Source organism: Natator depressus, chromosome 17, assembly GCF_965152275.1.
Source record: "Natator depressus isolate rNatDep1 chromosome 17, rNatDep2.hap1, whole genome shotgun sequence".
Classification (NCBI taxonomy): Eukaryota; Metazoa; Chordata; order Testudines; family Cheloniidae; genus Natator; species Natator depressus.
Window position 1 is genome coordinate 1,978,522 of NC_134250.1, and position 22,442 is coordinate 2,000,963.

At 62.7% G+C, this 22,442-nt stretch overlaps 1 protein-coding gene across 1 annotated transcript; it reads left to right on the top strand.

Moving 5' to 3' along the window:
- On the top strand, window positions 1–22,341 carry PIPOX (pipecolic acid and sarcosine oxidase). Its single transcript, XM_074974724.1, has 8 exons — window positions 1–160; window positions 1,685–1,833; window positions 18,037–18,250; window positions 18,787–18,969; window positions 20,081–20,224; window positions 20,549–20,707; window positions 21,118–21,193; window positions 21,825–22,341. Exons 1-8 carry the CDS (start codon window positions 35–37, stop codon window positions 21,953–21,955), a joined length of 1,182 nt encoding a protein of 393 aa, XP_074830825.1. The 5' UTR covers window positions 1–34; the 3' UTR covers window positions 21,956–22,341.
- Window positions 22,342–22,442: the final 101 nt, after the last annotated feature.

Below are 22,442 nucleotides of genomic sequence, written 5' to 3' on the forward strand. Positions count from 1 at the left end.
GTCCCAGGCCCCTGCAACGGGAGAAGGGCTGAAGATGGCAGCTGCGGGCGAGCCCCACAGCTCCCTCTACGACACCATCGTGGTGGGGGCCGGGATCCAGGGGTCCTTCACTGCTTACCACCTGGCCAAGCGGGGCAGAGACACCCTCCTGCTGGAACAGGTACCCCCCCCCCCAACGCGCCACTCCGGGGAGGACTGCAGGCCAGACACAGCCCCGCAGGCTCCTGCCGCAGCCCTGGGTGCACACAGGAGCGAGCCAGAACACGCCCTCCGGCAGCCATGCACCGGGACCCCGCAGACACCCGGGCTCTGCCTGGCGACAGCTGGCTGGCAGGATGGGCCTTGTCCCAGACACAAGCTCTGCACAGCACTGCTCCACCGCAGGCTCCAGCCCAGCCCCCAGCGCGGCGGGGAGCTAAGCCCCTGCGCCCCCCTCCAGGCGGGGCCCCTGCAGCTGGGAGGCACGCGGGGCCTCCTCCAAGGCCCAGTTACAGCCTGGCAGCCAGGAACCGCTTGCCGCATGCCCGCCTTGCCCCCAGGCAGACGTGGCTCCGTTCCCACTGCACACAGCTGTCCCAAGAGCCCAGGGCTGCCCGCTGGGCCAGGCACAGAGCCGGCTCTCCCAACACCCCCGACCCCCTGGGCTCGGATCCTGCCGGGAACATCCCCGTGAGCAGCTCTCAGCGACTCCCCAAGTTGCAGGGAGAAGCAGCGTGGCCTGGCTGGTCTGCTCCTGGTGCAACACACGATCCTCCCAGCCGTCGTGCGCCTTGCACACGCACCCCAGAGCGGCCTCGCCCCACGGCTGAGCTAAACACCCCTCCCCTCCCCACGGTGACAGAGCGTGATGATGCCCCCCCTCCTGCCCATGCAGCCTGGAGTCTCCACCCCAACACCCCCGCCACTCCCCACGCAGCAACATGCCCCACCACCTCTCCTGGAGCCCCCGGGAGCCCGGGCCACCCACCGCAACATCCACCAGCCGCTGCGACACGGCCGCCCGCTTGGCACAGAGCTGCCACGCCCTCACCCGCCCCCCGACAGCCCTTCGGGGGCAGAGCCCCCCATACGCCAGGGGCTGTCAGTAGCGAGCACTTGCCATCCGAGAGAGCAGCGGCTGGCGCTGTGTGACGTTCCACACGGGGGACCTGCCATAGAGATCAGTGACTGGAGTGGCAAGATGACCCCACCTGGCACCTAGGACCCCGCCTGGCTCAGCACTGGCCAGAGGTGCTGGGACGAATCACTGCATTCCCCGCGGAGCGGGCAGCACCCAGGCAGCCCTCGCCCTCGCAGCCCCCCCGAGCAATCGCACCAGCCAGGCAGGGTCGTGTGGCCCAGCTGTGCCCAGGGGGTGCCCCACAGCCAGGGCAGAGAGCAGCTGGAACCCAGACCCTCAGGAAGCGATGGCAAAGAGAGGGGAAGGTGCACCATTAGTCCAGGTACCTCTGCCCACCACGCCTGGCTGCTGCCCCCAGCCTCCCCTGCAGCATGGGGAGAGAGCACAGCTCCAGGAGGTGGCTGCCCTCAGATGTCCAAGGTGCCCTGCCCCAGCCCAGGGGCGTGTGCCCGAAGCGCGTGCACCCGGGCAGCACTGCAGACAGGGCAGGGAGAGGGAACCAGCATCCCCACAGCAGGCCGGGATCCCCAACGAACCTTCCCTTTGCCCCTCCTGTCCTGGCAGTTCCCCCTGCCTCACTCCCGAGGCAGCTCCCATGGCCAGAGCCGGATAATCCGCCACGCCTACGCCCAGGAGCACTACACGCAGATGATGGCAGAAAGCTACGGCCTATGGGAGCAGCTGGAAGCTGAGGCTGGCACCCAGCTGTACAGGTGAGGTGCCGTGAGGGGGAGGGGGTGCTGCCTGCCGGGGACTCGGCTCCCTGGCAAGGGGAGCTGCTGGAGACAATTCAGCCCCGACACCTCGGAACTGAGGGGCCGGGAGGCACAGGGCCCCGGCTGCCCCGCTCAGCGGTTATTGGCGCTGCTGGGCCCCAGCCGAACAGCAGCCGGGCCGATGCCAGGCCAGCTGGCCCCACGGCCCACCCTTAGCACCACGCACGCCAGGCCCCGGCCGACAGGGCCACCAGCCTGGTATGGGAGCCTGGGGAAAGGGCAGCCAACCACAGGCCCTGGCCCCCGGTGCCCAGCCGGGTTACTCACCCCCAGGCTCTCTGGCCAGACATTGCAATCAATGGAAAGGAAGGGCCCCGGCTGCCCCTGAGTAGCCGACACCAGGGACCCCTTTGGAACCAAGCGGAGCATTAAGGGGTTGTTGCCAGAGTGGCTCAGCCCCACGTTAGGGCGGGGCAGGATTTTACCACCCCGGAGATTCAGCAGCGTCTCCGTTCGCTGCGGGGCCTGCACCGCAGTTACAGCCGGTTGGTGGGTGCAGATTGAACCCCGCCCAAGACCAGTCCCCCCCCCCGGCAGCCTTGGGCCTGGCCCACGAGCACAATGGGAAAGAGATGCGAGGTTCTGTGCCAGCCCGCCCGAGGCATGCCGAGTGCAGGCCACCCCGGCCAAGAGGAGAGGCTAGTAACCCCTCCAGGCTTCGGCTGCTGTCAGCACAGGGAAGGGAGCCGGGTGTGGGAGACACAGGACGGCGTCCAGCCAAGATCCAGGAGCAGGGATGGGCCCGGCCCCGTTGCAGACCAGCGAGCGCAAAGGGGCCCAGCGAAGAGCAGCAGAAGGGGCGAAGTCCCTGGCACTGAGCACGAGCCACCAGCCGCCATGTCTGAGCGATAACAAGCCCCCCTGGCCTGGGCCCCAGACAGCGCGACCCTGTGTCCTTTGGCCGATCGCAACAAACAGGCGGCGCCGGGGCCAAGCCAAGCAATCCCGATTGGCGGTGCCACCCGGACGCAGGCTGGCTAAGTGCACGAGGGTCTCGCGGCTCCACCAGGCCCGCACGGCTCCGGTACCTGCCTGAACCCGAGCAGCCACGGATCTCCCGGGAGTGGTACCACGCTGCTACTGGCCACGTGCTCTGAACGGGACGGTGCCCTGCCTGGGCCCAGCCGGCTCCCGGGGCTCAGAAGTGCTCCCCTAGGACAGAGCCTACAGCTCCTTACTCCCCTGTACAAGCCTGGCTTCGGCTCCAGACCCCTGTTTACACATTGCCAGCAGCCCCCATGAGCCTCCCCCAGGTGACGCTGGGGAGCTGAACACTGGAGGGGTCATGGCGGGACCCCCTCCCAGAGGGGGAGCCCAGCAGCAGCCCCATGCTAGGCCATGTTAACAGATAGCGGGAAACAAATGATCAACTTCCATCCATCCCCGGTCCTTGGCTGACTGCTCAGCTGCCGTCAGAGAGGTGAGGCTGCCCCCCACCCCCTCCTTCTGGGCCACGGCCCCACAGGCCAGGGGACTGGTAGGGGCTGGGGATGGACGGAGAGCCCAGGAGGGAGGTGGCAGCCCACCTGTGAACATTGGCACGGGGCTGCCAGCGGTTCAGAAACCCCTTCCCCCACATGCCAGCATGCAGAGCCCCCACTGCAGCCAGGGAAATCCCTGGGGCAGAGCCGCAGGAGCCTCAGCATTCGGGGAGTGTGTCCCAGTCCCAGAGCCTGCCCCCAGGAGCCAGCCAGCATGGCCCAGGGCTGGGCTGCAGGGCTCGGCTCCAGCCCACAGGAGCTCTCAAGCCCAGGGCCAGCAGAGCCCTGCAGGAACCCCAGGACCCACGGGCTTGCACCAGGACACACCGCGCTCAGCCCCCCACTCACCTGCTCAGGAAGGGGTCTGCTCCGCTAGGTGCTGAGTAGGGCCTTGCCAGAGTGGCTGCACTCCCACCTGGCCTGGGGTGGAGCCATAAACCCCACCCCCAGCACACCTGTGCTGGAGAGACAGGCCCCGAGCGGCCAGGATGTGGGGCAGGGGGCAGCCAGCAGCCAAAGCCTGCTGTCTAGGGCAGACCCATGCTGGGCACAGCAGTGAGGCCAAGGGCAGCCCCTCCGGCCAGCCCCGGGAGGCTCTCGCAGTACCCCTAGGGCTCACAGCGAGGCCCCCTCTCTGGCCCCCCCCACTCATCCCAGCACCCCCTTCTGTCCCCTTCACACCCTCCAGCCCCACGTGTCTTGGCCTTCCTTAGGCATTGTGTAGCCAGGGCAGTCCCTGGCCCAGGTGCCCCTGTGCCGGCGGAGCTTGGGGGGGAGGCCGGGGGCAGGTCTGCTGGACAAGCCTGTGGACTCCCAGCCTGGCAGAGCCGCAGCTCGTGCCCCAGGAAGCGGGTGATTCAGCCAGACCCTGGCCTGGCCCAGTGGAGGAAATAACCTGCAGCAGGGGGGCCAGTGAGGCCTGTTCCTGGGGCTCAGGTCAGGGGCTGAGCAGCCCGAAGCTCAGGGATGTCCGGTCGCCTTGAATTATCAGCTCCCGCATGCCCTGGCTTTAGACTTTGCCAGCCACCCGCAGCCACCTCTGGGATGGGACATGACAGCCACTGAACAGCATGCAGCAACACTGCCCACCTGACCCTGGGCTCCCCTCCTCCTACAGACAGCCCCCCCGCCCCCCCAGCACAGGGCAAACTCATGGAGAACTGGGACATACCCCACAAGGGAGCACAGGTGCCCTGCTGATGTCACCGCACAAACTGACTGCTCCCAGGGGCTGCGATCACGTGATCTACAGCACTCCTGCCAGTCCAGACCCGGATCACCTGTGACGAAGTGGGACTGTTCTTAATGTTTCTTCTGAATAGTGTGGGGGTGCCTCAGTTTCCCCTAGGCAGTTCTTAAGTCTCTAGGTGGTGGGGTAAGGGTGTATGATCCTTGCAGAGCCCTAGAGGGCAGGTGTGTGCAGGGGTCTGGACACAGAGAATGGCCGACACCCTGTTTCCTGGCAACTGATGGCCTGGGCCCTTCCCCCCTGCAAGGTGAGAACTAAAGGGTTGGAGAACAAAGGAATCCGGTGACCTTCTGGCCTGGGAAAGGAACAAAGCCCAGAGGAGGAGGGGCTGGAGGGAGTTTCAGTTTGGGGCTGGCTGGAGACATGGAGTGAAGTGCAGACGTGGTTGTCTGGCTCACTGCCCCCCAAAATGGACCCAGCTGAGGGGTCCTGTTCTCTGCACCTGCAAGCTCTGTTTTAGACCATGTTCCTGTCACCTAATAAACCTCTGTTTTACTGGCTGGCTGAGAGTCCCGTCTGACTGCGGAGTTGGGGTGCAGGACCCTCTGGCTTCCCCAGGACCCCTCCTGGCGGACTCGCTGGGGGAAGCGCATGGAGGGGCAGAGGATGCTGAATGCTCCGAGGCCAGACCCAGGAAGGTGGAAGCCGTGTGAGCTGTGTGTCCTGAAGACAGTCTGCTCACAGAAAGGAGACATCCCCAGAGTCCTGCCTGGCTTCATGGGGAGCAGTTCCAGAGCATCGCCCAGGGACTCCGTGACAACTGGTGGCAGCGGTGGGATGTACTGCACCCCTTGGATGGTGCTTCCTGCAGTAAGTGACTGGGGAGCAATAAAACAAAGGGGGATTGACGAGGACCAGGCGTGCTGAAGGCTCAGAGAGGAGCGGTTTCGGGGAGCGGTTAACCCCTGGGAGTGTGTGACCAGCGAGAAGGACTGTGCAGTAATGGGGTCCCCTTGGGGACTGTGATGAGCAGTCTCAGGGGCGGAGGAGCCTGCGGCTTGGCCCTGGGAGAGAGAAGGACCTTTGCAGTAACAGGGTTCCCCTTGGGATTGCAGCGAGCAGTCCCAGGGGCGGAGGAGTCTGCAGCTCGACCCTGGCAAAGAGGTGGTGACCTCAAGAAGGGCTGGCACACTAGGGGTTCTCCCTGGAAACCGTGGGGAGCTGAGAGCACACAGGCCTGTGAGTCCACAACAACTTGGGAAGAGCGGAGTGATGGCCTGTGTCACGGAGTGTGGGGGAGTCCAGGCCCTGCACCCCTCTTCCTGGGATTCACTGAGACTCTCAGCCAGCCAGTAAAACCGAAGGTTTATTGGACAACAGGAACACAGTCCAAAACAGAGCTTGTGGGTACACCCAGGACCCCTCAGTGAAGTCCTTCTGGGGGAGCAGGGAGCTTAGACCCCAGCCCTGGGGTTCCCTGTGTTCCTCCACCCAGCCCCAAACTGAAACTAAACCCACCGAGCAGGTTCCCTGCTGCAGCCTCCGTCCACATTCCTGGGCAGAGGTGTTACCTCCCCCTCCCCCTCCTGGCTCAGGTGACAGGCTCTCAGGTCTCCCGTCCCCAGGGCACATTCCCAGGTCAACACTCCGCCCTCCCTGCTGCGTCACATCGTCACATCTCTCCCCCCTTCGAGACTGAACTGAGCGGGGTCACTGTGACCAGTGACCTGGGGAAGTTCGGGGCCCCCTCTCCGGGACAGCGCATCCGCTATCAGGTTGGCACTTCCCTTCACATGGACCACATCCATGTCGTAATCCTGCAGGAGCAGGCTCCACCTCAGGAGCTTGGCGTTGGCTCCTTTCATCTGGTGCAGCCAGGTCAGGGGAGAGTGGTCGGTGTACACGGTGAAGTGTCGCCCGAAGAGATAGGGCTCTAGTTTCTTGAGGGCCCACACCATGGCCAGGCACTCCTTCTCGATGGCCGCGTAGTGTTGCTCCCGGGGTAGCAACTTCTTGCTCAGGTACACGATGGGGTGTCTCTCCCCCTTTTCATCCTCCTGCATTAACACCGCCCCCAGTCCCGTGTCGGAGGCGTCGGTGAACACCACAAAGGGCTTGTCAAAGTCTGGGTTTGCTAGAACTGGGCCACTGACCAGAGCCTCCTTCAGCGCCCGGAAAGCCTCCTGGCACTGCTCGGTCCAGACCACCTTGTCTGGCTTCCCCTTCTTGCATAGCTCAGTGATGGGGGTGGCTATGGCGCTAAAGTGGGGCACAAATCTTCGGTAGTATCCTGCCCTCCCAATAAAGGCTTGGACCTGCTTTTTGGTGTGGGGAGCGGGCCAGTCTCTGATCACCTCCACCTTGGCCGGTTCTGGCTTTAGGCGGCCGCTCCCCACCCGATGGCCCAGGTAAGATACTTCAGCCATCCCCACCTTGCACTTCTCCGCTTTGACAGTCAGCCCAGCCCCCTGGAGTCGGTCCAGCACTTGTCTAACCTGGGACACGTGGTCCTCCCAGGTCTGGCTAAAGACACAGATGTCGTCAATATACGCCACGGCAAAACTCTCCATCCCCCTCAGGAGCTGGTCCACCAGGCGCTGGAAGGTGGCCGGCGCTCCCTTGAGGCCGAAAGGCAGGGTCAGAAACTCATAGAGCCCCAGAGGGGTGATAAAGGCCGATTTCAGCCGGGCATCTGCATCCAGCGGCACCTGCCAGTAGCCCTTTGTAAGGTCCATGGTGGTAAGGTACCGAGCTCCTCCCAGCTTGTCTAGGAGCTCGTCCGGCCTGGGCATGGGGTAGGCATCCGATACAGTGATGGCATTGAGCTTCCGATAGTCCACACAGAACCGGACTGACCCATCCTTTTTGGGGACCAGCACCACCGGCGAGGCCCAAGGGCTGGCCGATGGCTGGATCACCCCCAAAGCCAGCATGTCCCGGACCTCTCTTTCCAGGTCCTGAGCAGTTTTCCCTGTGACTCGGAAGGGGGAGCATCTTATCGGCGGGTGCGACCCTGTCTGCACCCGGTGGACAGTCAGATTAGTGCATCCAGGCTGGTTGGAAAACAGCTGTCGGTACGGATGCAGCACCCCCCTGACCTCAGCTTGCTGGGCAGGGGTGAGCTGATCCGAGAGGGGGATTGTTTCCAGGGGGGAACCAGCTCTGGTCCCAGGGAATAGATCTACTAAAGGGTCATCTCCCTGCTCCTCCCACTGACCACACACAGCTAACACCACATTCCCCCTGGCATAATATGGCTTCATCATATTCACATGGTACACCCGGCGGTGGTGGGCCCGGTTCGACAGCTCCACCACATAGTTTACCTCATTGAGCTGCTTGACGACCTTGAACGGGCCCTCCCAGGCGGCCTGTAGTTTGTTCTTTCTCACGGGGATGAGAACCATCACCTGATCCCCGGTGGCGTAGGCACGGGCCCGCGCCGTGCGGTCATACCAGACCTTCTGCTTCCTCTGGGCTCTGGCCAGATTCTCCCTGGCCAGGCCCATGAGTTCAGCCAGTCTCTCTCGGAAGGTCAGGACATACTCCACCACTGACTCTCCATCGGGAGAGGCCTTCCCCTCCCACTCGTCTCTCATCAGGTCCAGGGGGCCCCTCACCCTCCTTCCATATAACAGTTCGAAAGGCGAAAATCCGGTAGACTCCTGGGGCACCTCCCTGTACGCGAACAGCAGGTGAGGTAAGTACTTGTCCCAATCCTGCGGGTGCTGGTTCATAAAGGTTTTCAGCATCATCTTTAGCGTCCCGTTAAACCTCTCCACCAGCCCATTGGACTGGGGGTGATACGCTGAGGCCCAGTCATGCCGGACCCCACATTTCTCCCACAAGCACCGGAGCAGGGCCGACATGAAGTTGGAGCCTTGGTCTGTCAAGACTTCCCTGGGGAACCCCACTCGGCTGAAAATGGTCAGGAGCGCATCTGCCACGGTGTCTGCTTCAATGGAAGCTAAGGGCACTGCCTCGGGGTAGCGGGTGGCGAAATCTACCACCACCAGAATGTATTTCTTCCCCGACCGGGTCGTCTTGCTGAGAGGCCCCACGATGTCCATGGCCACCTTCTGGAAAGGCTCCTCTATGATGGGCAAAGGTCTCAACGCCGCTTTCCCCTTGTCCCGGGCCTTCCCCACCCTCTGACAGGGGTCACAGGATCGGCAATACTGCCGGACGGTGGTAAAGACCACGGGCCAGTAAAAGTTCTGTAGCAACCTCTGCCGGGTGCGCCGGATTCCCTGGTGCCCTGCGAGGGGGATGTCATGGGCCAGGGACAGGAGCTTGCGGCGGTACTTCTGGGGGACCACCAGCTGCCTCCTGACCCCACAGGACTCCCCTTCCCCTGGGGGAGCCCATTCTCGGTACAGGAACCCCTTCTCCCACAGGAACCTCTCCTGGCAGCCTCTCCTCATGGTCCGTCCCTCACTGAGGTCGGCCAGGTCCCTGAGCTTCTGCAAGGAGGGATCTTTCCTCAACTCGGCCTGGAACTCAGCGGCTGGGGAAGGGATGGGGCCCGGTTCCCCCTCCGTGGCCAGGTCTGAGGCCGCAGCCTCTCTGAGCCGTGCCCCTCGGCGCTCCCTCCCCACCCGAGTAGGGTCTCGCGCCTCCAGTGTGGTACCCTCCCCAGGGTCAGGTCGCAGTGCCCCTCGCCGGCTCTGGCTACGGGTCACAACCAGGGCGGTCTGGGGGTCGCTTGGCCAGTCCTCTAGGTCTCCCCCCATCAAAACTTCAGTGGGCAAATGGTGGTGTACCCCCACATCCTTGGGGCCCTCCTTGGTCCCCCATTTCAGGTGTACCCTTGCCACGGGCACCTTAAATGGGGTCCCGCCCACCCCCGTCAGGGTCAGGTAGGTGTTGGGCACCACCCGATCTGGGGCCACCACCTCGGGCCGGGCCAGTGTCACCTCCGCGCCCGTATCCCAGTATCCATTGACCTTCCTCCCATCCACCTCCAGGGGAACAAGGCACTCTCTCCGGAGGGACAGCCCCGCACCCACCCTGTAAACCGAGCACCCTGAGTCCAGAGCCTCCAGCCCTCTGGCGGGGCTGGCTGGGGGTACTCTTCCCTCCTGAGCAGGTGGCAAACTGGTAGCCCCCCTTTCCTGGGTCGCCTGCCCCTCGTCCAGCTGAGTCCCTACCCAGTTAACCCTGGGTAGGTTGGGTCTGCTCAGTTTGTCCCTGAGCCCGGGGCACTGGGCCCGTACGTGGCCTCTCTGGCCACAGTGATAGCAGCTCAGGTCACGTTGGTCCCCTCGAACGGGTCGGAGGGGCCCGACACCAGGCGTTCCCCTTTGGAGGGGGTTCTCCCTATTTCCCCGCTGGGAGGCCCCATGGTGACTCTCTCTCTGCATCGGGGGGGGCCTGTTCTTTTGGGACTCCTCCCGGCTACCCCCTGACCGACTGTTCACAAACTCGTCGGCCAGCTGCCCTGCATGCTGGGGGTTCGCAAGCTTTTTGTCCACCAGCCACAGCCTCAGGTCGGAAGGGCACTGTTCATACAGGTGCTCCAGTACAAACAGGTCAAGCAGGTCCTCTTTAGTTTGGGCCCCCGCTGTCCACTTGCGGGCATATCCCTGCATCCTGTTGACCAGTTGTAGGTAGGTGACCTCAGGCGTTTTACGCTGACCCCGGAACCTTCTCCGGTACATCTCGGGGGTCAGCCCAAACTCACGGAGCAGGGCCTCTTTGAACAGTTCATAGTCCCCTGCCTCTGCCCCTGTCATCCGGCTGTAGACCTCCACGGCTTTGGGGTCCAGTAAGGGGGTGAGGAACTGGAGCCTGTCTGCAGGGTCAACCCTGTGCAGCTCGCAGGCATTCTCAAAGGCCGTCAGGAAGCTATCTATGTCCTCCCCCTCCTTCCGCTGGGCCAGGAAGCACTTATCAAAGCTCCTTGCAGTCTTGGGTCCCCCCTCACTCACCGCAGCCGGGGCCCCACTGCTCCTCAGCCTGGCCAGCTCCAGTTCATGCTGTCTTTGTTTCTCCTTCTCCTGCTGCTCATGTTGACGTTCCCTCTCCTTCTCCTGACGCTCCCTCTCCTTCTCCTGACGCTCCCTCTCCTTCTCCTCCTGCTCATGTTGACGTTGTTTCTCCTTCTCCTCCTGCTCATGTTGACGTTGTTTCTCCTCATGTTGACGTTGTTTTTCATGATCCTCCAGCTCCCTCATTTTCCTCTCCCTCTCCCATTCCAGCCGCATCCGCTCCAGGGATGGGGAGCTCCGCTGGGAGGATCCCCTGCTGGCTGCTGGGGTCAGGGGACCCTCGGTATTCGCTGGGCTTCCCACAACCCCTCCCCCAGGCATAGGTAGGAAGGGTCTCGGGGTGTCCTGGGCAGCAGTCTGACCCCTCCCAGCCTGGTCAGGCCCCAGGGCCCACGCTGCGTCCGCCGGGCGGCTTCCCTCAGGGACAGGGATCGGGTCATCCAAGCGATCCCTCTCCTCCAGCTGGGCAATCAGCTGTTCCTTGGTGGACCTCCCGACGCGCAGCCCCCTCTGCCTGCACAGCTCCACCAGGTCGCTCTTAAGGCGTTTAGCGTACATCTCCCGGCTGGCCACTCGCAGGCCGGGCAGCTGTCCACGGTTTCCAGGAAAAGCCCCTAGTGTGCCAGTCCTTCTTGAGGTCACCACCTCTTTGCCAGGGTCGAGCTGCAGACTCCTCCGCCCCTGGGACCGCTCGCTGCAATCCCCCGGGGGACCCTGTTACTGCAAAAGTCCTTCTCTCTGGTCACACACTCCCAGGGGTTAACCGCCCCCTGAAACCGTCTCTCTCTGAATCTTCAGCACGCCTGGTCCCCGTCAATCCCCCTTCGTTTTACTGTTCCCCAGTCACTTACTGCAGGAAGCGCCGTTCACGGGGTGCAGTAGATCCCACCGCTGCCACCAGTTGTCACGGAGTGTGGGGGAGTCCAGGCCCTGCACCCCTCTTCCTGGGATTCACTGAGACTCTCAGCCAGCCAGTAAAACAGAAGGTTTATTGGACAACAGGAACACAGTCCAAAACAGAGCTTGTGGGTACACCCAGGACCCCTCAGTGAAGTCCTTCTGGGGGAGCAGGGAGCTTAGACCCCAGCCCTGGGGTTCCCTGTGTTCCTCCACCCAGCCCCAAACTGAAACTAAACCCACCGAGCAGGTTCCCTGCTGCAGCCTCCGTCCACATTCCTGGGCAGAGGTGTTACCTCCCCCTCCCCCTCCTGGCTCAGGTGACAGGCTCTCAGGTCTCCCGTCCCCAGGGCACATTCCCAGGTCAACACTCCCCCCTCCCTGCTGCGTCACATCGTCACAGCCTGTCACCGTCTCCTTAAGAAGGACATCGTAACCCTGTGCAGAAAGAGAGGGTTGAGCATTGGAAAGTTCACCAAAGCACAGTTCATCGTGCAGCTGGAGGAGGATGACCGCTCTAAGGAACAGATTCCTGACCCCAACTGGGGCTATAGCAGGATCTGGGAGCAGCTGGAGTCGGAGCCAGGCACCCCCAAGACTCCTGTCCCCGACCAGATGGGGGTCTTCACGATTGGGTTCCCCATCGGGGGATTGGAGATGGATGGATTGGAGCTGAGTCCGAGAGAGCAAGAGGACTGTGAGAGACAGCGAGAGCCCGAGAAAGAGCTGCAGAAGCAGCAGCAGCAGCATGAACTGGCGGTGGGGGAGCGGAGAGGCCTAGGGGACCTCCCGGGGTGAGTGGGGATAGACCCCGGGGGGCCAGTTCCACAGGGAACCTCGAGACTAAATTGCTGCCCCTGGTTAAGGAGGGGGGGATGTGGATGCCCACCTCACTGCCTTTGAGCAGGCTGGTGATTTGAACCAGGGGGACCCTGTGGAAAAGCCCCAGTGTCATAGAATCATAGAATATCAGGGTTGGAAGGGACCCCAGAAGGTCATCTAGTCCAACCCCCTGCTCGAAGCAGGACCAATTCCCAGTTAAATCATCCCAGCCAGGGCTTTGTCAAGCCTGACCTTAAAAACCTCTAAGGAAGGAGATTCTACCACCTCCCTAGGTAACGCATTCCAGTGTTTCACCACCCTCTTAGTGAAAAAGTTTTTCCTAATATCCAATCTAAACCTCTCCCACTGCAACTTGAGACCATTACTCCTCGTTCTGTCATCTGCTACCATTGAGAACAGTCTAGAGCCATCCTCTTTGGAACCCCCTTTCAGGTAGTTGAAAGCAGCTATCAAATCCCCCCTCATTCTTCTCTTCTGCAGACTAAACAATCCCAGCTCCCTCAGCCTCTCTTCATAAGTCATGTGCTCTAGACCCCTAATCATTTTTGTTGCCCTTCGCTGGACTCTCTCCAATTTATCCACATCCTTCTTGTAGTGTGGGGCCCAAAACTGGACACAGTACTCCAGATGAGGCCTCACCAGTGTCGAATAGAGGGGAACGATCACATCCCTCGATCTGCTCGCTATGCCCCTACTTATACATCCCAAAATGCCATTGGCCTTCTTGGCAACAAGGGCACACTGTTGACTCATATCCAGCTTCTCGTCCACTGTCACCCCTAGGTCCTTTTCCGCAGAACTGCTGCCTAGCCATTCGGTCCCTAGTCTGTAGCGGTGCATTGGATTCTTCCATCCTAAGTGCAGGACCCTGCACTTATCCTTATTGAACCTCATCAGATTTCTTTTGGCCCAATCCTCCAATTTGTCTAGGTCCTTCTGTATCCTATCCCTCCCCTCCAGCGTATCTACCACTCCTCCCAGTTTAGTATCATCTGCAAATTTGCTGAGAGTGCAATCCACACCATCCTCCAGATCATTTATGAAGATATTGAACAAAACCGGCCCCAGGACCGACCCCTGGGGCACTCCACTTGACACCGGCTGCCAACTAGACATGGAGCCATTTATCACTACCCGTTGAGCCCGACAATCTAGCCAGCTTTCTACCCACCTTATAGTGCATTCATCTAGCCCATACTTCCTTAACTTGCTGACAAGAATACTGTGGGAGACCGTGTCAAAAGCTTTGCTAAAGTCAAGAAACAATACATCCACTGCTTTCCCTTCATCCACAGAACCAGTAATCTCATCATAAAAGGCGATTAGATTAGTCAGGCATGACCTTCCCTTGGTGAATCCATGCTGACTGTTCCTGATCACTTTCCTCTCATGTAAGTGCTTCAGGATTGATTCTTTGAGGACCTGCTCCATGATTTTTCCAGGGACTGAGGTGAGGCTGACTGGCCTGTAGTTCCCAGGATCCTCCTTCTTCCCTTTTTTAAAGATTGGCACTACATTAGCCTTTTTCCAGCTCCCTTGCTGGTCCCAAGGCCATAGACTCCGTCAGCCAGGTGGGTGGGGAGGTGGACAGGCTCCCACTCCTGACCCCAACCTATATGTCTGTGTGGAGTTTCCTGGGGCCAGGCCCCTCGGACCCCCAGTGGGAGCGGAAGGTGATGGTCAATGGGGAGACATTCCTGGGGTGGCGAGATCCTGGGACAGAGAGAACTGTTGTCAGGCCTGGGTGGTGCAGCCTCAGATACTGAGGGGCTGTGTGAGGGTCCCAAGGATGAAGCCCCTCGCCCTCCCTATGGCCCAGATCCCTGTGCAGACCCAGGAGGGGTGGGGCTGGCTGGTCGTTGGGGTTCTCCAGGACACCAGCTGTGAGACCCTGTTGTGGGGTGACTGTGTCTCTTTGGGGCAGGATCCAGGCCCTGCTCCGGTAACTGCCAAGGGTTTGAATTTGAATCCAGGGAACCAATCGGTGGAGAGGGAAATGGTCAGTGAAAATGCAGATGACCTGGCTGGCCGTGGGGAGGAGCTGCTAGGCTCAGGCTACCTGCCTGCCTGAAACCAGACCCCTGGGCCTGGATGGGACAGAGAGATGCTCCCCGCCCCCCTTGCACACCGGAGAAGGGGCTCACGCTGGCTCTGATGCTGTGAGGAAAGCAGCAAGCTCCCTGCCTACTCCACTGGGACAGCAAGGGCAGCACTGAGCACAGGGGGAGCTGAGACCCCAGCTGAGTGGGGGGAGACACAGGCAGGGGAGGGGATCTGTTGGGAGTGGCAAGGTGCTTGGTAAGGAAAGTCTGGATGAGCCTAGGCAGCCTTGTGAGCTGATGGCTTTGTCCAGTCAGCAGGGTGGGAAGGCGAGGAGAGGGGAAGGTGAGTGTCCCTGGGTGGAGAATTGTGAGAGTGAAGGAAACGTGCCTGTGTCTGTCAGGGGTATTGACTTGCCTGTGGAGGGAGCTACCCTGATCTCCAAGCAGTTGTCTGTGAACAGCCTTGTGTGCTTGTGAGATCCCAAGCTGTGTGTCTGGTAAAGGAGAAAGTGTGTCCAGCTTTTCTTTGTCTGTGGAGCAGACAGAAGGGGCCTTTCAGCCTGTGACGGTTGAGGGTAATGCAGTTCTCTGAGTTTCTTCTGGATTCAGCTAAAGCCCAGGAAGGGAAGGGTCCTAAGTTTGGGTCTGCTCGGGAGAATGGCCCTGTAACTAGGTCTCATCCAGTTAGGGTCTATGTAAAATCCCAGAGACCAGACAATTCTGGTGCTTGTATTTTGCCTGTTGCTAGTGTGTTGTTGGGAAAGGGTGGAGCAACTCTGTCTGATCAGGGTGAGATCCTAGCCAGGGCACAAGGAGAGGATGAAGGTGTGTGATTGTGTTACTTACTGAGGGTGTGGAAACCTGTAACAAGAAGGAAAAGATTCCTGAACTTGTGTGTGGCAAAGGGAAGGAGAATGCCTCTGACCTTTCATCTAGGAAGTCTGTCAGTTTGCCTGAAAGGGGACGGTGTAGGAATCCGCCAGATGGGCCAGAGGTAATTCTGATGTAAGGGAGACCCAGAAAGAGTCTGCTGTTGCTCAGGAAAGTGTTCCTCTAGAGCAAGCCCTAGGTAAAGAGGGTAAGGGCAGAATTTCTGTGAGGGGTGAATTGTTGCATAGAAAAGCCCCTGGGGAAAGGAATCCTCATGGAGTGTTTGCAAGCAGTTTACTGCAACTGAAGGGTGTGAAAGTGATTTAATCCAGAAAGTTTCAGTTCCTAACAGCCAGAAATTTTCTGCTGTGAATGGATCCACTGACTTTCCTGTTGAAAGACCTAGTGGGGATAGCTTTGAGAAGGTCTCAGATGAAGTGAAAGCTGTTAAGAAAGTTAAACAGTCCTGTAACCAAGTGGCTGTGTTTGGCCAGCTTGTTGGGGAGAAGACCCAATCCCAGTTTGACCCCCTGGGGTTTTGGGGTGGCAAAAGGGCACGGGCTGCATAAACCTTCCCACATGCAGCCTGTGAGTGCTATCGACCACCCCCGACCTAAGGGAGGGCGTGAAACTGGAAGGGCCTGGTGTAACTCCCAGCAAGGAATGGGAGAGATGCTGGGGCATCCATGGGAACGTTGGTGGCTTTGAACTTCCCCAGGTCAATGGCTAAAGTGACCCTGCTCAGTTCGATCTCAAAGGGGGGAGAGATGTGACGAAGTGGGACTGTTCTTAATGTTTCCTCTGAATATTGTGGGGGTGCCTCAATTTCCCCTAGGCAGTTCTTAAGTATCTAGGTGATGGGATAAGGTGTACGATCATTGCAGAGCCCTAGAGGGCAGGTGTGTGCAGGGGTCTGGACACAGAGAATGGCCGACACCCTGTTTCCTGGCAACTGATGGCCTGGGCGCTTCCCCCCTGCAAGGTGAGAGCTAAAGGGTTGGAGAACAAAGGAATCAGGTGCCCTCCTGGCCCGGGAAAGGGACAAAGCCCAGAGGAGGAGGGGCTGGGGGGAGTTTCAGTTTGGGGCTGGCTGGGGACATGGAGTGAAGGGCAGACGGGGTTGTCTGGCTCACTGCCCCCCAAAATGGACCCAGCTGAGGGGTCCGGTTCTCTGCACCTACAAGCTCTGTGTTAGACCATGTTCCTGTCGTCTAATGAACCTCTGTTTTCCTGGCTGGCTGAGAGTCCCGTCTGACTGCGGAGTTGGGGGGCAGGACCCTCTGGCTTCCCCAGGAGCCCTGCCTGGGCAGACTCGCTGGGGGAAGCGCACGGAGGGGCAGAGGATGCTGAGTGCTCCGAGGTCAGACCCAGGAAGGTGGAAGTTGTGTGAGCTGTGTGTCCTGCAGACAGTCTGCTCACAGATAGGAGACTTCCCCAGAGTCCCGACTAGCTTCGTGGGGAGCAGTTCCAGAGCATCGCCCGGGGACTCTGTGACACGACCCCATTACCCCTGTTCTGCCGGTGTCCCTCACTCCCGACCCGCAGCCCTGCACCCCACACAGACTCCAGAAGCGCTCGCCGCAGACAGGTGCGGTGGCAGCCCACTAGCCATCAGCCTGGGAGCCCCAGACTCAGTCTCCCTGGGCTCCAAGCCAGGCTTTGTACTCTGTCCAGGACGAGCGTTTGGGGCAGCGACTCGCGGGGCCGCCCACGGTCCGCCCACCCCTTGCCCTTGCTCCAGCCTGCCCTGGGGGCACCCAGCACCGCGGTCGCGGGCTGGTTCCCAAGGCAGCAGGCCGCATGGCAGGCGAGACGGACTCCCGGTAATTTATCTGACTCTATAAAGGATGAGCCATTAAGGAAATAAGCATATAAACGATTCCCCATCTCGCCAGGGTCAGAGCTAATGGAGCTATCAATCTCGTTAGGCGGGAGCCCGACAGAAAGGCCCCTTCCGCCGTCCCCGGCTGACTGACTCCCAGATCCTTTGGCCTCGCCCCACAGGACCCTGCCTGTTCCCCTCACAGGGGCTGGGCTGTCCCGTGGGCTGGCAGTGCTCAGGGATCTCCCCTGATGGCGTGGCCCAGGGGAGAGACTCAGACCCAGTCTCTTGTTGGGGCAGCAGCAGCTGCGGTTCCCGCCCCGCCCCAACCTGCTGGGGGCAGGAATCGGCACTGCCCAGCCGCCGGGAAGGGCGGGAATCGCCCCCGTGGCCTTTAGTGACGGGAGGGATCCAGGCCAGGCTCCCTGCGTGGCCACGGGATGACCTGCTGCAGTCTCAACACCCCCCCCAGCTACCAACATGGCCCCCCCAGCTCTGCCAGTGCCCTCATCCCCCTGCTACTCCAGCCCCGGCTCCCCCAGCTAGCAGCTGGGCCCTGCAGGTTCCCCCCTCACTTGCTCTGACGATGGTGGCTCAGGCAGCTCCCGGTGGGTGCCGCTTGGCACTGTCACGGCCCGGCCCCTTGGCCCCTGACCCTTGGTTTCGAACCACAGCCGCCCGCAGGGGTGGCAGCCTGCCCACAAGCCCCGCGATGCTGGAACATGGACAGCGCTGTCTCTGCAGTCAGCTTCCCTGGCGGCGTGGGCAGGACCCGGAGCCTGGGTTCCGTCCCCTGCCCTGCCACCCACCTGCTGGGGGCCCCTGTGCAAGTCGCCGCCCCGCTCTCTGGCTCCGCGGCCCAGACTGCCGGAGCTGGGCTGGGCCAGGCAGGGCCGAGAGGGCTCGTGGCACCCAGTGGCACGCCCACGTGGGCCGGAGCTGGCCGGGACGTGGGCAGCGACTGCCCAGTGCCGTAACGCTCTGTTCCCCGGGCCCATCTCCGCAGGCAGACGGGGCTGCTGGTTCTGGCAGCCAACACCAACCCCGAGTTCCAGCGCTTCTGCCAGTCCTTGGCACGGCACCGCATCCCCAGCGAGCTGTTCACCGCGGAGTCGCTGCACGGGCGCTTCCCCGGCATCCAGCCCTACTGCGGGGAGGCGGGCGTGTCGGACCGCACGGCAGGGGTCCTCTACGCGGACAGGGCACTGCGCGCTGTTCAGGTACCGGGCTGGGCCTGGGGCGCGTGGCTTCTCTCCGGCCGGGGGCCGGGGGCTTGGCCCCAGGAGATGGGGGTACTGACAGCATCGCCTCCAGGCCCTGCAACCCCCGGGACAGCTCCGGCTGGGCCAACAGCCACGCTTGCCCCAGACACGGAATGGGGCTCAGCTGGAGTCCCTGCACCGGCGGGGAACGCCTAGTGCTCTGCCCCTGCAGCTCTCAGCCACGCCCGTGGGTGCTGCCATGTGGTGCCCAGAGCTGCGTAGCTTGGCCTGGCGTTTGTCATCCCCGGCATGCTCCCTGGGGGTGGCTCGCCAGGGGCTGGCATGTGCCCTCTGCACCATCTCTGCAAGGCCATGGCCAGCCAGCAGCCTGGGTGGGGCCTCAGCACACTTCTGGCCCCAGGAATGAGGGGTCCCTGGCCAGGCTCCCACCCACTGTGCAGGGGCTGAGCACCAAGCTGCACCTCTCGACCCCTGGGGCTGGGCCCAGCCGGCGTTGCTCCCCCGGCCCCAGGCTGAGCGGGCTCCCTCCCCAGGACGGGTTCCGGCGGTGCGGGGGAGCCCTGCGCGACAGCGAGCAGGTGACTGACATCCAGCCGGGGGTCGTGGTTACCGTGACAACCAGCGGAGGGGTGTACCGAGCCAAGAGTCTGGTGATTACAGCCGGCCCCTGGGCCAATAAGCTTCTGGCCCCGCTGGGCCTGCAGCTGCCTCTCCAGGTAAGGGCTGGCTCCGGCTGTGCCAGGGGGACGTGGGGCAGTGCCAGCGCGAGCACAGGATTGTAACCCAGAATGCACAGCTCACTTCCACCACTGGCTCACGCACGCATGTCCCTCCCCGGCTCACGCCTGGCAGTGCACGTGGGGCTCCGTGTCCCTGCGCACGCCTGGCAGTGCACGTGCCTGGCTCCGTGTCCCTGCGCACGCCTGGCAGTGCACGTGGGGCTCCATGTCCCTGCGCACGCCTGGCAGTGCACGTGGGGCTCCATGTCCCTGCACACACCTGGCAGTGCACGTGCCTGGCTCCGTGTCCCTGCGCACGCCTGGCAGTGCACATGCCTGGCTCCGTGTCCCTGCGCACGCCTGGCAGTGCACGTGGGGCTCCGTGTCCCTGCGCACGCCTGGCAGTGCACGTGCCTGGCTCCGTGTCCCTGCGCACGCCTGGCAGTGCACGTGGGGCTCCGTGTCCCTGCGCACGCCTGGCAGTGCACGTGGGGCTCCATGTCCCTGCACACACCTGGCAGTGCACGTGGGGCTCCGTGTCCCTGCGCACGCCTGGCAGTGCACGTGCCTGGCTCTGTGTCCCTGCGCACGCCTGGCAGTGCACATGGGGCTCCATGTCCCTGCACACACCTGGCAGTGCACGTGGGGCTCCGTGTCCCTGCGCATGCCTGGCAGTGCACGTGGGGCTCCGTGTCCCTGCGCACGCCTGAGGGCTCCATGCCTGTGCAGACAGGGCTGGGAGGAGCGAGCGCACCTTCCCGGGCGTCGCTGTGTGGTTGGTCAGAGCCCTGCAGTCGCCGCCTGGAGCTGCTCTGAGACGTGGCACCGGGGCGGCACTGGCCTAGGAGCTCAGCTGGGTCAGGGTAGGCATAGGGGCACAGGGCGCCAGGCACCAGCCAGGAGGAGACCTGGCCTCCCACCCTGCCTGCCAGCTCTGCTGCCGGTGCTCAGCGCTTGGTAGTGGGTCTGGCCGGCCCCGCACCCCGCTCACTGCACTGCCAGCCCCCACCCCCAAGGGAGCCACATCCCTCTCGCCCGCATCCCCCCCAGCCCCCGGACTTGCCCGGCAGGGAGGAGTGGACTGATCCATGTGCGCCCTGCCCTGCAGACGCTGCGTATCAATGTCTGCTACTGGAAGGAGAAGGTCCCCGGGGCTTACGGGGTCTCCGCGCGCTTCCCCTGCTTCCTGGCCATCTGCGACCCCCATCACATCTATGGGCTGCCCTCCAACGAGTACCCAGGGCTGGTGAAGGTGAGATGGGGCAGCAGGGAGGGTGGCCCAGCTTGCGCACCCGCACACACACACAGACACACACATGTACATACACGCACACACACCCCCGGCACGCACCTCCACACACTTTGTTGGGGGGCAGGCAAGATATGGGCGCTTCCCGGCCTGATGCAGCCCTGGGCTTTGCCAACCCTGCCCTTGCGGGGGGTGGGGGCAAGAGCAGAGCTCCGGGGGGAGGGAGCCTGGGGGCTGGGGCGGTGGGCGGGAGCCCAGGGGTGCTCGGCGGGGGCTGGCTGGGAAGGAGCAGGGCTGGCCTGACCCTCCCTCCTCAAACCGCCCCAGATCTGCTATCACTCTGGCAGCCCGGCAGACCCTGAAGAGCGCGACCGGCCGCCCGAGGCCTCAGGCCTGCCTGACATCCAGGTGCTCCAGGACTTCGTCAGCAAGTACCTGCCAGGCCTGGTGCCGGAGCCGGCCGTGGTGGAGCACTGCATGTACACGGTGAGGGGCAGCTGGGAGACCTGGCCTGAGAACTCCCCTCCCCTCCCCGGGCCTGCCAGCTCAAATGGGCACCCCTGCCTGGAGCTAGGACCAGAACCCAGGAGTCCTGGCTCCCAACTCCCCCTGTCCCCCCAACCTGCTAGCCCCTACGTCCCTGCCAGGGCCAGGGCTAGAACCCAGGAGTCCTGGCTCCCCAGCAGCCTGGCCTCTGCTTAGACACCTGCTCCCAGTTCATGCCCCACATGGGTGGTGATGAACAGGCCAGGTGATGGCCCCCAAAGTCACTCGGGTGCTCCCAGACCCTCCCCACTCCGAAAGGAGCCAGGGCACCAGTGTCCCCCTTGCCCACCCTGGGGACTGTGAATTGGTGAGGCTCTCCCCTCCTTGACACACGCACTGGCTCCCCACAGAACACCCCAGATGAAGACTTCGTTCTGGATCGGCACCCCAAGTTCAGCAACATCGTCATTGGGGCGGGGTTCTCAGGTAAGTGGGGGTGGGGCGGCAGGGGGGTTCTCAGGTAAGAAGGAGCGGGGCAGGATGCAGGGGCCGTCTCGGGTAAGCAGGAGCAGGGCGGGTCTTGGGTAAGCAGGAGCGGGGCAGGATGCGGGGGGCGTCTCGGGTAAGCAGGAGCGGGGGGGGGTCTTGGGTAAGCAGGGCAGGATGCGGGGGGCGTCTCGGGTAAGCAGGAGCGGGGCAGGATGTGGGGGGGGGTCTCGGGTAAGCCGGGCAGGGGCTCAGCACCTGCTCCCAGTGCCAAAGCAGCGCCGGGGACGGCTGCCTAGGACCGGGGTGTTCCCCATAGGGCTGGGACGGCCCAGCAGTCCCCCTGCCCCATCCCTAGGCCCCGTTCAATCTGCTGCCACTGCTCAGCCCTGCCCCAGTGCTGGTCCCACCCCACGGGGACAGGTGTGGTGCAGACCCCCCTCCCCCAGCTGCAGGGCCCCCCGGGCGCTCCCAGGGACACTGGCTGGGGTGGGGAGTGGGGGGTGGCTGAGCCCCATGCCAGCCCCCGGGGGCAGGTGAGCATGGGCAGTGCCCGCGGCACAGGGCTCGCTCTCGGGGCGGCCGTTCCTGTTCCCAGCTGACTGGAGTCTCTGCACTTCTGCCCACGCAGGCCACGGGTTCAAGCTGGCGCCGGTGGTCGGGAAGCTCCTGTGCCAGCTCAGTGTGGGGGAGGAGCCGTCCTACACCATGGAGCCGTTTGGCATCCGCCGCTTCCCAGCCCTGCCCCCCGCTGCCCTGTAGCCTGCCCTGCGCCGGGCCCAGGGGCTTCTGCTACCAGCGTCACTGGCCCCAAGCTCTGGCTGAGCCCGGACGCTCGAGCTGAGCACGGGGGTCACCCCCTCGGCCCGGGCTCTGTTCCCCTGTTTGTTTGGGTCTCAGCATCCCCCCACGCTGGGCACACACAGCCCCAAGACAAGGGGAACACGGGGCTCCCCGCTCCTGTTCCAACCAATAAACACCTGGCAAGCCAGCCACCGTGTGCCAGCTCTCTCTCTCACCCGCGGCCAGCGTGGAGGGGCCTGGGGGCTCCCTGGGCCCCAGCAAGTTGAACAAGCCCCACCACGCTGGGTGAAGGTTGGCAGACGGGTGGGGGGGTCCCTGGCTCACTCGGAGATCGACCGATGGCACCATGAGACCCTAACACCCACCTTGGCCCCACTTCGCTCCATGCCCAGCCCGCAGCGAGCCCTGGGTGCAAGGTGCCTCCTCCATGGAGCTGGCCCAAGCT